Source organism: Aspergillus thermomutatus (assembly GCF_002237265.1).
Source record: "Aspergillus thermomutatus strain HMR AF 39 chromosome Unknown NODE_280, whole genome shotgun sequence".
Lineage (NCBI taxonomy): Eukaryota > Fungi > Ascomycota > Eurotiomycetes > Eurotiales > Aspergillaceae > Aspergillus > Aspergillus thermomutatus.
The window spans coordinates 19,117-35,469 of record NW_020798330.1 but is presented as its reverse complement, the minus strand read 5'-3'; the positions used below and the strand labels follow the sequence as shown (position 1 = coordinate 35,469).

At 49.2% G+C, this 16,353-nt stretch overlaps 6 protein-coding genes across 6 annotated transcripts; 3 read left to right on the top strand and 3 right to left on the bottom strand.

The window, feature by feature from the left end:
• Nucleotides 1–236: 236 nt before the first annotated feature.
• On the top strand, nt 237–2,529 carry CDV56_104368 (uncharacterized protein; the record flags this gene model as incomplete). Its single annotated transcript, XM_026757987.1, has 4 exons — nt 237–634; nt 681–708; nt 760–1,272; nt 1,318–2,529. 4 exons carry the CDS (start codon nt 237–239, stop codon nt 2,527–2,529), a joined length of 2,151 nt encoding a protein of 716 aa, XP_026610768.1.
• Nucleotides 2,530–4,445: 1,916 nt separating this feature from the next.
• CDV56_103990 (putative MFS aflatoxin efflux pump) lies at nt 4,446–6,272 on the bottom strand (the record flags this gene model as incomplete). The annotated part of the gene is made up of 5 exons (XM_026757609.1): nt 4,446–5,128; nt 5,199–5,358; nt 5,405–5,740; nt 5,785–6,045; nt 6,102–6,272. The coding sequence occupies 5 exons, from the start codon at nt 6,270–6,272 to the stop codon at nt 4,446–4,448; spliced, it is 1,611 nt and encodes a 536-aa protein (XP_026610767.1).
• Nucleotides 6,273–7,337: 1,065 nt separating this feature from the next.
• On the bottom strand, nt 7,338–9,805 carry CDV56_103630 (uncharacterized protein; the record flags this gene model as incomplete). Its single annotated transcript, XM_026757249.1, has 3 exons — nt 7,338–8,502; nt 9,010–9,349; nt 9,403–9,805. 3 exons carry the CDS (start codon nt 9,803–9,805, stop codon nt 7,338–7,340), a joined length of 1,908 nt encoding a protein of 635 aa, XP_026610766.1.
• A 1,667-nt stretch (nt 9,806–11,472) lies between these two features.
• CDV56_103379 (putative short chain dehydrogenase) lies at nt 11,473–12,320 on the top strand (the record flags this gene model as incomplete). Its single annotated transcript, XM_026756998.1, has 2 exons — nt 11,473–11,755; nt 11,806–12,320. The coding sequence occupies 2 exons, from the start codon at nt 11,473–11,475 to the stop codon at nt 12,318–12,320; spliced, it is 798 nt and encodes a 265-aa protein (XP_026610765.1).
• A 399-nt stretch (nt 12,321–12,719) lies between these two features.
• Nucleotides 12,720–13,634, bottom strand: CDV56_103230 (uncharacterized protein; the record flags this gene model as incomplete). Its single annotated transcript, XM_026756849.1, has 2 exons — nt 12,720–13,018; nt 13,079–13,634. 2 exons carry the CDS (start codon nt 13,632–13,634, stop codon nt 12,720–12,722), a joined length of 855 nt encoding a protein of 284 aa, XP_026610764.1.
• Nucleotides 13,635–14,855: 1,221 nt separating this feature from the next.
• On the top strand, nt 14,856–16,203 carry CDV56_102935 (uncharacterized protein; the record flags this gene model as incomplete). Its single annotated transcript, XM_026756554.1, has 3 exons — nt 14,856–15,190; nt 15,248–15,485; nt 15,541–16,203. 3 exons carry the CDS (start codon nt 14,856–14,858, stop codon nt 16,201–16,203), a joined length of 1,236 nt encoding a protein of 411 aa, XP_026610763.1.
• Between the last annotated feature and the right edge of the window lie 150 nt (nt 16,204–16,353).

Here is a 16,353-nt window from a genome sequence, read left to right as displayed (position 1 = left end):
ACATAGAACTAGCAATAGTTAGAGACACCCAGGGCTCACCCCCTGGCGGCCTTTGCCCTGATCAGGGATAGTGGAAAACGTGCAAGTCACGAGCCACGGCCGTAAAATATACACACACACACACACCTTTCATATTCGCAGGCAAGAGGAAAGCCCAACCGGTCCATCTAAACACTGCTTACGGCCCCTATCTCGATCTCCGCCTTGGAGGCTCATCTTCCTCTTTCAGTCAGAAAATGTCCACTCCAGAGCAAAGCTCACCGAGATCACCCTTGCGAGCCGCAACAAGGCCTACACGGGTGCTGGCGTGCGTCCTTTGTCAACAACGCAAGGTCAGGTGTGACCGTGGGTTTCCCTGCGGGAATTGTAAGCGGGCCCAAGCACAGTGTGTGCCTGCTACACAAGTCCGGCGACGCCGCAGGTTTCCCGAGCGAGAGCTGCTGGAACGTCTTCGGAGATATGAAGATCTGCTGCGCCAGAACGATATACAGTTTAAGCCCTTGCACACTTCTGTTGTAGAGAAGGCATCTTCCAACAGGAATAATAGAAGTTCTGATACAGCTAGTGGTGAGATTCTGGAGCAAAGTTTGGGGGAAAAGGGGACCCCGGGATCAGGGACAAAATACGAGGCCAAGTCAGCTTTCTCTCGCCGCACACCATTCTGTGGCTAATTCTAGCAGGAACTTCTGGCGGGTTATGAATGAAATGGTATGAATAACTCTGAGACTGATCCTCAGCAGCACTGACATAAATGGACAGTCTGTTGACGCCGAAGCGGATGATACTAATGACAGCGACGAGAGTAACGAGCACAACAAATCTCGCAACGGCGTCCGTGAGGCCTTCTTCAGACAGACTTGGGAAGAAGTGTACGATGGCGGCAGTCAAACTCTCCTGTTTGGTTCGCGCAGGTTTGATGTCAAAGTTTCAACATTGCACCCGAAGCAGGTCGAGATCTTCCGACTCTGGCAGATCTATCTGGACAATGTCAATCCGCTGCTCAAAATCACCCATACTCCTACCTTGCAAGCACGGATCATCGATGCGGCCGCTGACGTGGCTAAGATAACACCGACTCTCGAAGCACTCATGTTCAGCATCTATTGCGTCGCTATTCTCAGTCTGTCAGACGACGAGTGCCGGACCCTGTTTGGATCTTCAAGGGACGATCTTCTGAAGGGCTACCACTTTGCTTGTCAACAAGCCCTCTTGAACTGCGAGGTGCTACGTACAGGTGACCGTGACTGCTTGACGGCCCTGTACCTCTACCTGGTAAGGGCATTGGAATCGCAGCAGGCCAACCACTGACGTTTCCAGATTTCGGTCCGACCCGACACGGATCCTCGCTCTCTGTCACCTATCCTGAGCGTCGCCATCCGTATCGCACTACGCATGGGTATCCACACCGAGTCTAGCTATACCAGATGCACCACTCTAGAAGGTGAAATGCGCCGTAGACTGTGGTGGTCGCTGGTCATGTTCGACAATCGCATTTGCGAGATGTCCGACCACAAGGCCACGAATCTGCTTCCCACTTGGGACTGCAGAATTCCACTCAATGTGAATGATTTTGACCTGCGACCAGAGATGACGACCGGACCAGCCATGCATGGCAATCCGTCCGAGGCCCTGTTCGCCGTCGTGCGTAGCGAGCTGGGCAATTTTGTGCGCCGCAGCGCGTTTCATCTAGATTTTACCAACCCGGCATTGAAAATCGTGGCCAAGGAAGACCCTCTTCCCGCGGGAGGCGATCTGTCTGCCTGCGAAAGGATGATTGAAGGCAAATATTTTGCCTCCTGTAACCCAGAGAACCCTCTTCATTTCATGACAATTTGGACAACGCGGGGTTATCTGGCGAAGAATCGTCTTCTGGAACATTATTCCCGATATTCGTCCGTACCGCAGACAGACATAGCGCGCGACAGGGTGATCTCCCACGCCCAGTGCATGCTCGAGTGTGATACCAAGCTTATGAACTCGCCTCTGACCAAAGGCTACCAGTGGTTCCTTCATCTCCACTTCCCCTTCCCCGCGTACTTTCACATCGCCCAAGACCTGAAGAAGAGACCTATGGCAGGGCACGCTGAACGAAGTTGGACAGTCATGAGCGATAACTACGACGCTCGCTTTGGAGCCATGGAGAAAATGAACCCATTTTTTGAATTTCTTGCCCGGATGCTTTTACAGGCTTGGGAGGCCCGCGTGGCAGTACTCAGAGATCTTGACAAGCCGCTGGAGCCACCACACATTGTGTCGGATATTAGATCCAAAATGAGTCAGGCGACATCACCCAGTCAGACAGACAATGCCGAGCAGTCCACCAGTGCCTTGACGGCGAATATGAACGACAGTTCGATGCCCACCTTCATGGACTTTGGTGGTTATGGCGTCCCGTACGGCCTGGAAGAACCAGGCTTCCTAAATACAGGCTATCCGGGCACACATGGGCATCCTGCCATGGATCTTGACTTGGACCAGTCCGATTGGACCACGGTGGACTGGTATCCGTTGCAAGGGCGAGGCTGGTGAGGCTAAGACGGCTTCTATGTGTGTCGTGGCCCCACAGCAGTGATCAATCCCACTTTCTAGTCTCCAATAGCTGGCCTTGGCAGTGGCCTGTACCACTAATTGCATCATACCATTGCCCGATGTCTCACATTGTTACATTTGCTTGCCCTGTTGTGGATCACTTCAATCATAGCCAAAGAAGTAAAGGATAAGGTGTGGCGCAGTTTTAGTGACCAGCCTAGTCGATATTGAGGCTATTCGGAAAATCCCGCAACCGGCCGATCAAAAGATTATTAGACCACTGTATTCCCATTGGGAATATTCTCTCCACACATTACCTACCTTCGGATCCTCGTACTAATCAAGTTCACAAAAGCACCACGAGAGGAAGATATATCGCGTTCTCTGCGAGCCCTCACAATGCCAACCTGGATCGATATCATCGACACCCTCAACCGGTTCACGCCTCCATTCGTCCTGATCAGTATGATCTTTCTCAACGCATTCAACTACTTCACATTCGACCGCGAGTGGTGCTTGGATTATAGCGTTACATTCAGGACCAATTGCATAGGGGCCATCTACCTTGCTTTCATCAACCCGAGGACGTCCATTTGGCGCACAATTAGTGAAAGATGAGCCAGCATTGACAAACACAAGTCCAGCGTGAGAATTTCACTCGACAGTATCGGCTCCTCTTGTTGTGATTGGGTATTCGCTGGCGACATGGACAGGGATTCGATATAGAGCAATGTCCTGATCCTCGTTGAGGCTATCTGATGCTGATTCGTAAGTCATCTCATAGTCCTTTGTCCGGACCTCACTGATTTCGTTATGTCTTGAGATTGCTCCCTTTTTTGTCTGCGCTTGCATATTTCATGGTGTGATTCAAGGCCTTGCTGCATCTGCAAGGGCGGTTCTCTGTTAGTTCTGTATCCTGTTGAGATTGGGGTTATGGTTATACCAGAGGAAGTCAATCCTAAGACTAGATGACTATGAAATGCTCAATACTTGGCTGTGAGCCATTGATATCAGTATTGGTAATAGAGTATTCAGACGGAAAGCAGGATCTTGCGAACCCTTCTCCTAGACTAGGGTTTTGATCGTGTCGTTTCGCTTGAATCCATCAGGTTGACGGAAGGGTTGTAACAATGCACGGTAGAATGCCGTAGCAGTAAGGTAAATTAATTTCCCACCATTTGGTCTTTTACCATGGCCTGGATGAAAGATTAAGGTGTGGCGTACTTGAGACTATAAGTAGAGTGACGATTCCTTAATGCTATTACTAGTGCCATCAAGAAGTAAACATGTTTAACAGTACAAAAGATGCGGTACCTATTGTTTGCGTCTGGATCATGGTGGCACCTAGAATGAATGATTGAAGCTCCGTCCAGCTAGTACTTTGAACCAGAACGCCTCTAGTGGACCTCTCTTTCAACAGTTCTGTCTCTAGTAGCAAGAACCAGATATAGACTGGGTAGCTAAGGGTCCAATGCCAATCTGATAAGCTGTTGTCCTTGTCCATTCCTAACGTCTTGCTGTCCTGTGGATTTCCTGGCACTCACTGTAGTCTTATGTTGTCTACTGCTACTATGCCGTTTCGTAAGAATGAGCTAGACCGATACTTGGAGAGGAGGAGAAGTGTGAGATTATGCCCTGCTTACTGGGTTGTTATGTTGGGATTTGCTCTTCATTCCGGGGGAGTAGAAGTGTGTTGGCTGGGGTTTGGCTTATGTCCGTCTGTTCTGTTTGAGCTGTGGCTATACAGTGACTCAGTGATGTGTTTCAGAGAGAAAGGATGAAAGAAGACTTTATTAAAAAAATATGTGCTGTATCTACTCTAACTATATTCGATAGTCGACAAGGTAGTCAAGACACCGGCAATGAAAAGAACTGGAGAATTCGATCATCTTCGAGGAAGCCTTCACGGACAGTCTCTATTGATGCTCTTTGAGGCCCTCGGAAGTCTTGACACCAGCACTGGCCTCCGACTTTTTGAGTATACTCGCCCACTCAAGCGAGGCATTCCCCAGAATGGACAGACAGGCCAAGATCAGTCCAATCTGGAACACCTTCCGCAGTGCTTCGTTATAAGCCATCAATACCGTCCCCTGGAGATTCGAAGGAACCAAGCTCAGTAGCGATGTTGCACCGCCCGACGCAACAATATTGGAGTCGATTCCTGGAATCCCAGATAGCCTCAGCATAAGCTGGTTAGCCAGTACGTTCTCCCCCACCGGGACAAAAACCGCAGCACCGAGCAGCTGGCTGAAGAACATGACCGCAATCCCGACAGGCACATCTTTTCTCGGCAAGACGGTTTGCGCAGCGAGGTTGGGTTGCTGGAAGCACATCCCCATGCCGAAGCCATACAGGATCTGATAGCCTATCCATTTGCCTTGGCCAGTGCTGATTTGCAGCGTCGTGAGGAGCCCAGCACCAATAGCCATAATGCAGGATCCGATAATGGCAAAGGGGGTATAGTATCCGATTTTCGGGGTAGTAATGCCACTGAATATTGATGCGACGACCATTGAGAGCATCAGAGGCAGGAGTCTGAGACCCGAGTCCACGGCCGAGACGCCTTTGATGGATTGGAACCAGATTGGCAGGAAGTATACTAGTCGACGTTAGTCAAGATATACCATAGGGTGTCTTCTTATTCCTACTAATTATGTATTGCGATGCACCTATGCAGAGGGTCGCCCAAGCTCCGGCGAAGATGCTGCGCCGTCTGAAGATGCGCGGAGGAATAGTCGCCGTCCTTGTCAGAAGGATCTGGACAATCACGAAACCAAGCAGCAAGACGCCCATGAGGGCCAGTAAGGCGATTATGCGGGCATTGTTCCACTGTTCTCCGTCAGTACAGAGCTCAATATGACTCTGGACAACTCACAGCATATGTCTGCCCACCCCACTGTAGTGCCAACACCAGACAGACTACGCCAGGGATCAAGCAACAAATTCCAGGGACATCAAGCTGCTTCAGCTTCTCCGTCCATGAAACCTTGGTCGTATTTCTGTCAGGCACCTTGAGGCAAAACGCGATAGCGACCATTGCCAGGCCTCCGAACGGGAGGTTGATATAGAAGCACCATCTCCACGTTACTTTCGAGGTAAAGGCACCGCCAACCAGCGGGCCTACAATTGAGGCCAGACCGAAGACAGCCCCAAAAAGCCCTTGGATCTTGGGGCGCTTTTCGAGAGGAACAGCATAAACAACACATACAACCTAGCTCGTCAGCACTTGCTTTGTGGAAGAACAAGACAACTCACCGATCCAGCAAAGATCCCTGCGGCACCAATCCCTGCGAGAGCTCGTCCAACGATAAAAGCCGTAGAGTTGGGCGCAGCTCCACAAACGACTGAGCCAACTTCGAACAGGAGGATGCTAGCCACGATAACCGCTTTCACCGGGTAGAAAGTGTAGATCTTTCCAAATAGCAATTGAAATGCACAGCACGTTAGCAGATATGCGCTTCCGTACCAGCCAACGTCGGAGAGGGAGTCGAATTCGTCCGTGATTTGAGGGATTGCCTTGCGTTTCCTGTCAGCCTAAATTTTCTTTGATCTCTGTTCAGTGTTTGCTATACCGTTGAGATGATGGTTCGATCTAGAGCAACCAGAAACATGGTCATCATGATCGAGACCAGAAGAAGTATGACCTTGGTGGCCGATTGTTCCTGATACGTGTCGTCCGGGTCGCTCGTGGCGTGGTTGGTTTCCCCATCATCACAGGTCTCATTGCGCTGAGTTGTCTCCATATCTGGTAGATTTTCAGTCGGTTGCTCCTTTTGAGGAGACGTCGAGCATTCGAATTTCGTCATGACCGTGCAAGGTAAGTCTCTGCTCTCAGCCAGCAAGATCTATACTTCGCAGATCCGCGGAGACAATTGAAACAGGTGTCGCATTTGAGACATCCATGATTACAGACAAGACCTTATATTTATATTCGGAAACTTTCCTTGCTCGGGGTCATTTTCGATGACTCTCGTCAGAGAATGGCCTGTCGGACTATAGACGAGCCCGAGACGACCGTACATGATAACTTGTCGGGTTGCAGTAACACCCGAGAAAACCACAATACGGGTGAAGAAGCATGCGACTAGATCAGGAGAATTGGGAAAAGGAGTTGAAATTCGAGAGATAGGCCCGTCCCGGTTTCGAGGCAGAAGCTAACCAGCTAGCCATCCCACCAGTCGAGCCCTACTCGAAGCCTCCAACGCTTACCCCGAAGTCTACCGCTACATTTCACCACAGGGTTCCTCAATAAGATAGTCCATTTTACCACCGCAAGGACGGCCTTTCTCTCGATGACTACACGAAACCCTCCGCAACGAACCCTGAGTGCGCAATCGCAGGAATAGTGTCATACATGGCCGCTTCGACCGAACCTCCGCGCCGAGATCAGGTACATCATCCTGACTCCGTTTCAGCCGACACATGTCACCACCTGTACTATCGGACTACTCCTGCAATATACGCTCAATCCGCTGGACGAGGGCCGACTGGGTCAGCGGCGGGTGATCTGGCAGGCGGACACGGTGAACCCGCGCTCCGTTAGCGAGGCGAAGAGGATGGGATTTACGCAGGAGGGAATCCTGCGTGAATGCAAAGAGGAGAGGAAAGACAGGTAATGGCAAGGGTTGGCTCCGCGTGTGAATGGAAGTGGAACGGATATATACATTGCAACCTACCTTCAACAACCACCATAGTCTAATCAACATGAGTTTGACGGAGGGAGTGGGAAGGCAATTTGCATTTGAACTGAGAACGTAGTACTGATTAGGGCTCTTTCCTGAAAGGTAGGTAGACGTGCCTCACCCAAATTAAGAACAGGAGTGCAGCGACAAGTTGCTATGACCAATTTGCACCCCCATCCTATAATGCTGCCCCGGCTCCATAGTAACGTTAACCTTCAGCCTGTCCTCAAAGATCAGAACAACGTCCGAACCCCCGAATTGAAAATATGCCAGCTCTTCACCTTTATGCAATTTTGCGCCAACTTCAGCAGTAAGGATGACCGATGATACGATGGCCATACCAATAGGTAACACGGCCACCAGACCAGCGCTTGTGTCCAGCACAATCAGTCCTCTAGCTTGGCAAAACTGGTAACCTGTCTCGTTGCAAACACGAAGCACTGCACCTGCTGTCTCGCCGACTATGTTGGTTTTGACGGCTCCATTTGGCCTTGCATCTTGTCCCGGAGGCCAGGTAGCATGGACTTGCATATAGTTTCGACCGACAATCGTCCTGGCATCTAACACTGTTCCGCCGACGGGTGCATGCAGTCGGTGATAATCGTTCACGTCTAGAAAGCCATGTAACCACGTCCCATTTGCGAAACGATCCTTGTATAGCGAGTCATCCAGCAGTTTAGCCCTCCGCCACTTGAGTCCTTTCGTGATCACCGTCGAGTCCGCCGAGACAGGATGAAGCTCTTCAAATAGGAAGTCGGCAGGACTGGTCAAAACTGAGTTGTCACCAATCGCAGCGATAGGGCGCCGACCAGGCTTGAGATTGCGGCAGAAGAATTCGTTAAACGTCCTCCATCCTCCTCGAGGCTCGATGTAGTCTTCAATATTGTACGCGGGGCTTGTCCTGAATGTATCCAGCGACGCTGTAGAAGCAGGTGAATCCATAAACCTCCCAATTTCCTTGCTGAGTCGCACCATCCACCCTGAGAGCCAGGTGAGTTTCTCATGTTGGCCGCTTGTTTCCGACTCGGATGATGGTTGAGTGGGACTCTGATACGCGGCGACAGAGGGCTGGTCAAGAACGAACCACATCTTACATATCCGAAGGAGGATGTCCTTGGCTTGTGCAGCTTCACTTGGTACCCAACGAAGCTGGTCGTTGATGAATCGAAAGTAATCTTCTAGGCATTGAATGTCCTGCATCCCAGCTAAATTGTTTGAACGTGCTGTGACGATTGCCGCTTCAAAGTCATCTCTCCGTTTCGAATCCGACATAATCCATTCCCTCAGATCCCTAACAAGCTGTGAATAGTCATCTTCAATATAAGAACCTGGTTTTAGGCCTAGAAAGGAGGATATAACTATTGCAAATAGCTTGGAAAACATCATTCTCTTCAGAAACGGTAAGTTTCATCGGTTGCCTGAATTGCTATCTTGTGGGATATGTTAGAAGATTTATACATCCTCCACCTTCAAGGTAAGTAGAGAAGGTTCTGAATACTGTGAGCTGATCTATCTGATTCGGCGCTGGTGTAGTCGATGGCTGGCTGAATATATGCCTGCTTCCAGGGACCCGAATGAGCTGAACTGCGAGTCTAGATCATTCTACATCCTGCCAACTCAGAGCGCGCTCGCCAGAGGCGACAATGCTAATAGTTGCAAGGCTTAACTGTTTCACTCCCGGCTCTGAGTAGTCTTCATTTCCCATCTTATTATCCACCTGGCAGTATGCCTGTTAAACCCATATTAACTAGACACACATGAATGACTGCAAAAGACTAACACTGGCCAGAGCTACAACCTGCTCAACATGCTACTCATAAATTCATTCCAAGGCGGGTTTGTCTCCCCAGGGACAAACTTGCCATTGGGAGGTCGCCACATTGGCCAGAATCGCAGAGGTTGCATTTTCTCCTCCATATTCTTCCATTCCATATCCGGTCTTTCAACTTTTGGCTCCACCGTGTGCTTACGGAAGGGAATAAAGCCGTGCCTCATGTAAATCGGAACACCCATAGCTACCACAGATTCAAGCCACGCTTCTATTCCGAGTTCATCTGCCCGGCGACACGCCTCCGCGAGAAACATGTCGGCGATTCCTTGTTGTCGATATTCTGGGAGGATGAAACCAATATATAGATCTTATATTTGTTAACTTCATGCTTTGCAACTTCGATGTCGGTTCCAAACTTACAAACATGTGGCCGCTGCATGAACGTCTCATGCGGGGTCGTAAATATGCGCAGGCACTCATCGATGTACTTCCGTTGGCTACCGGCAGGATACCAGAAGGCAGATTGATGCTCAGCATCATTTAGAGCAAACGGGTTCTTCTCGTCGCCGACGATTTTGTTGTTATTCTGGGTGTCAATGACCTTGGTCCACACTGCGTCTGGATCCTCGCGAGACCACTGGCGTTGCAGCTCGACCAAATTTTCGAAGGCTGTCTGCCTTTCTAGCTCAGATTCATGACCAAAAATAGGGTAGAAAAATCTGAAGATTGACTGTCGGGGATGCTCGAAGCTCGTTACTTCGCAGGCAACTAACTCCTCGAATTCCTTCCCTTCATGATCGACTTCGAGTAATTGGAAGCGCATCTTCTTTGGTGATATTGCGTTATCTTGTCTGCTCTGAGGGTAACAGCTAAAGAATAGACAGGCTTTTATTAAACTGGTGAATTATAATATGCATTTCTCACGCACCACCGCTCCCTCGATAATATAATCGAGAGGGAGCAAACCCTCAACGGACACAAGCCGCGCAGGGAATTCAATTTTATCCGCAAAACACATGGATGGGTTGACTGGGTAGGTCAACAAGAAGTAAAGCAAGTCAGCTAGCCATGCACTCGTGTTCAATAAGTTCCCTTGCTGTAGACGTGTTTCAAGCTCAGCCACAAACAATCCCCGCAGGAAACACAGCAGATCACTGCTAATCCCCCATTTTATCTCTGGTCGCCTACAATATTTATCGGTAAGAACTCATGGAACTCGTTTCCATGTCGAATTCATTTCACTGTCAAGGTGGAAGTCGGAAGACGCTCGGCCAGCCTAATGAAGCGATTAGTGAGTTGTTAAGCCAACCGCCATCAAAAGACTCGAAGTCGGCAAATAAGGAAAGCAAGGGGAGTACTGGAAGAATGCTGTGGTAGCAGAGGAGAATACCCAGGATGGCAAAGTATGAAAGAGAAGAGGGTCAAACAAGAAACTGGAAGCTCAGCATAAGCAGGAATCTAACCAGGAAAAGCATTGGCAGACGTGGATCAATTTAATGAAATATCCATTCCGCATATCTGTGTGAATCTAATAGTTGGTTAGGTCCATCACAAGCATTTATACCTGACATTTGATTGCCTACTACTTACCATTTGAATGGGATAGGGTTAGTAGTAGGAGCCACGCTGTTTACTTCAGCAGTTTGAGACTATCCAGTGAAATCATGCAAGTATAGCATGATATGTGATGATGTCGACGCATTAGAGTGGCAAATCTATATCTTACCAGTAGATACTTCTGGATTTTAGGCATTTCTGAGTATATAATTTGTATTCGTCCAGGTTATATACTTTCTATGCCATAGCTGGTTCATCCTCCTCTTTACCCAACGCCATGTTAGATAATAAGGATATCAGCCTGGGAAACTGCTGTGAAATTAATCATCTGTGATTTGACATGCATATCATTACATAGCACCACAGGAAATGATTAAATCAAAAATTCAACCGCGCTTTGCTAAAGTGGGCTTGAGCTTGCTGCCCATAAGCTTCGTCAGACTGAAATAATAAGTCTGTAGCTCCAAATTCGTTGAAAATTGGTGGACACTTGCACAACTCATCAGCTGATCAGGAGGCACAAAAGAAATATCCAGAAGCGTGTCTCGAAGTTCTGTTCCAAGCTCTTATGGCAGTCCGAAGTTGTGTCACAACCTTTCCAGGTCAGAAACGCTTATGTCTTGGCCCCCTGTTGATCTTGGAGAGCTAGTCCTAGCAGACTGGATGTAAGGAACAGTGAGCCCATATATCACGCTTTTATATTGCGAGAATCTTGTACAGGATCGTCGTGCGATAACCCGCTGGCATCACCAGCTTTTTACATTCTCCCCAGAAGCCCCAGTAGCCACCGTAAGTCCATATATCCGTTGGATAATTACCCCCGGGGTTTACGGATGTAGCGCGGAGTTATGGAGGTATATTTACAACGAGAGCCGGGGAAACAATAAAGGATTCCATAAACTTTTCATTCGTTTTGGAAGTAAACCGAATACTATGTCTCCCAAAATCGTCCTCATCACCGGCGCCAACACCGGGATTGGGTTCCAGGTCATCCGCGCCCTCTGCAACTCCAAGGAAGCCTACAGTATCATCGTCGGCGGACGATCCCCAGCAAAAGTACAGAATGCCATTGAAGCCGTTCAAAGCGAGTTCCCAAAGTCCCAAAGCCAGCTTTCCCCCCTTCAGATCGACCTCGAATCCGACGACTCGATCAAACATGCCTACGAAGACGTCAGCGCCAAGTTCGGAAGACTCGACGCTCTCGTGAACAACGCAGGTACCTCCTTTTGCCCTCCCGTCTCCAGCTCACACATTCTAACATCTCAGGCGCCTGGTTCGACGCGCAAGCCAACACCACAATGACCGAACGCGAAATGTGGAACAAGACCTGGGACGTCAATGTCACGGGCACGCACCTCCTCACCTCAGCCCTCATGCCTCTCCTCCTCAGGAGCTCCGACCCACGGCTCCTCTTTGTGACATCTGGCGCTGCGAGACTCGCAGGCACGGACGACCTTCGTCTCGCGATCAACCGGCCTCCACCGGCCGGCTGGCCCAAGCCCGCTGGGACGACTGCCACCGCGTACCGCAGCGCGAAGACGGGGCTCAACATGGTGCTGCGCGAATGGGGGCGGATACTCAAGAACGACGGGGTAAAGGTTTGGGGGATCGCGCCGGGCCACCTGGCGACTGGGTTGGGGGGTGGCACGCCAGAGGAGATGAAGAAGAACGGGGCGGAAGATGCCGATGTGGTCGGGCCGTTTATTCGGTCTGTCCTGGAGGGAGATTGGGATGCCGAGGTGGGGAGGGTGATTAGGAGGGAGGGGGTGCAGGAGTGGTAGTTGACATGTATTTCCATCTGATATTGGTTCACTCTCGTAGTTTGATCGCACATGGTGTACATCTTGCCCCGGTGCAGCCTGCAATAGATACTGTGACGGAAGCGTCAGCACATGGCATTTGAACGCAAGTATGCTTTATCTAGTGGGACTCTGTCAGTACAGAATGCTAGTATGCTGAACCCGTTTACTCTACCTCCGTAAAAGTGTATTCATTGCATACTTTGGCCAGCAGGACAATTAAAGCTCCCCAACCACCAATCAATTCTGTAGTCTTCAACAGCCATGACGAGTTGCTTCGAGTATTATGAAGTGAATTAATAATATATTAATCGGAACGAAAAGAAAGATCGAATTCAAGGCGTGCCGCTTCTAGTACACCATGAGGAATAGCTCGGCGCTTTACCGGAAGATGTACAATGACCGGTCAAAGTCGCATAAGTTGTCAACCAGCGGGGCAATGACACATTCAAACACTTTGTCCTGCATACTTTCGTCTTCCGAGGTCGTATCTACGGTATCTGAGCCAAAGAGACACCGTTCTACCACTTGACCGTACTTCAACCCACTCTCCATTTCCACAACTGGAAGATATCGAGCAGCAGTCTTGAGATTTGCCACTGCCTCCAGAGGATCGGCGTCTTCCTGTGTACGCAATGATTCAAGGCTCCGACACACCGAAAGTTCGACGAGAATCAGTCCTAGGGGAAAGAGAAGTTCGCTCCGTATGAGCGCTGACGATTACTGATTCTTGTCCATACGCGGCTCGCCTGCAATGTCACACACGACATAGGGGTGTTTGGATGGGTCAAAATGCTCTTTCATGAACATGATGTCACGAGCTCTCCAATATTTGCGCAGCCAGTTACCATGGAACTGCAGGACACTGCACGCAAGGTTCACGGCGAGAATGAGTCGATCACGGCGGCTGAACATGTATCTGCCTTGTACCGGAGGTCGTGGAAATGTTGTCGAAGTCGCTATGAGTTCCTCAAGGGATTGTGATTGTGGTTGTAGGGCATCAGTGAAGCTCCGGACATGGTACATATGGTGCCGGTATCTTTCGTCCGCGATGCAGCCAAGGAGTCCTCGTTGTTTGTCATCAAAGTTGACGGCGAATATCGTGGAGCAAAGGTCTGGTATAGAGGATACTGGGGCCTTGCCTTTATTACCTAACAGGTCTCGAGCCTCAGACTCCGAACGGTTCAGTTTAGAGCTTGGTTTCGTGTTCTCTTCACATTTGTCATTCCGATTCAACTGCGATCCGTTGGAACAGGGATAGGTATCACATGCTGAGATAGGACCTGAGATCTCCATTGACTCGGCCTCAATCTCGTGACAGTAGTCACTGGCATCAGATGAAGAAATACATCTCTTCGACGTGAATGTCATTCGAAATGTATGATTTAAAACCTTGTGCCGCGTTCCGAGCAAGTCTAATATTGAAAAATCGAGGACGAAATGAACAGAATGCGGTCTTTGCATGGGCAATTCCAGCAGTCTCTATTCATAACTGCGCTATATAGACTCAGGGCTGATTTTCGCTTCCTTGTGTGTACCGATAGTGGCTGTCGCAACCTCCATTTGGCGTAGTCCTCCGAGCGGTGGTGAAAAGACTGGTCTACCAATGTTTTCAGGATGGTTTTTGCGGTGTGAATGCGGCTGAGGAGATTGGCATATATACTTTTTGAGAGTATGTCGCGGAACTTTTTGACCTCTCTCTTGATGAAGGATTTGGGCTGAGAGTTCAACTAGAACAGGCGTGGGTCAGTAAAAAAGGTTGGCGCACTTAAGCAAGGACAACCAACCGACAATGTACTTCCATCTATCAAGCCCAACTTGTTGGATAAGTCCTCCAATAAATTGCACAATTCCTGAGTTGTTCTCATAAAAGGCTCAAAGCTTGTCTGAAGCCTTGATTGAAGTCCCTCATGGATATCCCGTCCCACCGAAGTGGCTCCCTTGGGATTCCTGATCCACGAATTGATAGCTTCCTCATCTACCGGACTGTCCTTTAACGCGAGACCCAGCGTGTTCAAGAAAATAGCCTGTTGTGCTCTTAAATCGGTGAGATAACTCTCTAGCTCTCCCAGGTATCTCTTTGCTCTGAAGCTCTTGAGTGTCTGCAAACCTTGCACATAGTTATTAAGTTGGTTGACGAGTAAGGGCAGGATAGCTAGCACGAGGCCAGTAGCCTCGATTCCAGTCGGCATTTTGCCATGTGGGATCGAAATTGACAGTGAGTTAATCTTTTGAGAAAGGGGTGGTGAGGTTGAAGCTGTCGAGCATTGTTTATCTGCAACTACCCCAGGTGAATACTGAGAAGCGATCATGTGACATCACCATTACTTCTATATTCTACTCAGTACTAGTAGTTCCTTCCTGTATCCCAGTCTCTTGCAGGTCGAATCCATCAGCTCCATCACATTTCTCCTATCTTTCATCGAAATCCATTCAGCAACCATCCTAAGTACCTTCCTTGATCGACCTGTACGATTTTCAACCGACCTGAGCGACGAGGGAGCATAAAGCTATAAAATGTCTCATTCAACATCATCGCTGTTTGAGACATGTTTCCAGCGGTTGAGTCAGCTAATATCATCCGGGCGATTAACAGCATATGAAAATGAGGTACCGGTAGTTCTCTGGCAAGATGAGCTCGGCCGACTCCGGATCTGGGCAAAGGAGACGCAGTTATCGTCTCTGGATGTCCGACTGAGTGATGCGTTCCATACTCAAGAGGATCTCTTCATCATCTTCCGTCAACTACAACGGGCTCTTGCCGATATGCGGGATGTCTTAGATGGTACTACAGCTGACGAGGCCATGTCTGATGAGGACACCGATGACGATGATGTTGACGGGACCGAAATGTAAATGATTTATCATTCTCTACGTCACGCAATCAACTGCTTGTTCATGATGATGAGGGTCATTCTTTGGCCTGCACATCACCCATTGGTGTCGGGCAAGGTAGTGGGACTTTCAAGATATGCTTCATCTGCGGAGACTCGCTCCACAACACGGACGATGGTTGAAAATGAGGCCGCTACCGCCATGGGATTCAAACCTATTTTACCGGAGGAAGAAGCCATCTGGCGCGATCCTCGTATTCATGCCATGGGTATTCACGACTCGTACGTTGGTGCGCAGGAGGATCCTGATACAGTCTTCCTCTTTCATGGTGGCATTACGCACCAGCTGCATTCTAGACATCAAGCAGTTGAGGCAACATGCGATGGAAATAACACAAGCCGCCAGCCCAGATCGCATCAAGCTCTTCTACAATGGCCAGGTGTTGGAAGACGACTCGCTTCCTTGCCGAGACGAAGGGCTCAAATCAAAGTCAACAATCCACTGTGAGGTTCTCGATTCAGACAAGACCGATAATCAAGGCATTTCCCAAGCCACACGCAGAGAGTATGAGGAGATGCTTCAATTCAGCAAAAGCAAGACGCAGACTGGCCCCTTGGACAAAGGCAAAAACAAAGACAGAATGGGAAATGCTAGCCTTGACCAGTTCGCATTATCTCCCCCCTGCCAGTCATCCTCTCCACCGCAGGCTCCCGATCTCAGCACGTTCAAAACTGCCGCTGAGCAACTGTTGGCCTTAGAATCACACTTGCGGGAGGTGCTGGCACCACTGTGTGACTCCTTCATTACAGATCCTCCCACTGATAAGGAAGTGCGCAACTCAGAGCATAAGAAACTTGAAGAAACAATCCTAGCACAGGTGATTCTCAAGGCACAGAACATTGAGATCTCTGGTTATGGTTGGTCGTGGATTCCCAGCCGTATCAGGAGGCTGTTACTTATCAGGAGAGCTCAAAAAATGCTCCGCAAACTTGACCAGGCAGCTAAATTGGGATCTGGTCAGTGGTTCTAGAAGGAGCATACCTTAGTGAAGATGATGGTGTTTGTGAAGGAAAGATAAAAAGAGCAAAGTCTAGAGACTCTAGCCAAGCCCAGAAGGTGTGTATTTTGTGTATCGCTAGTCTTGCTATAGACACTTAATTGATCTTGCTATGAACGCTTA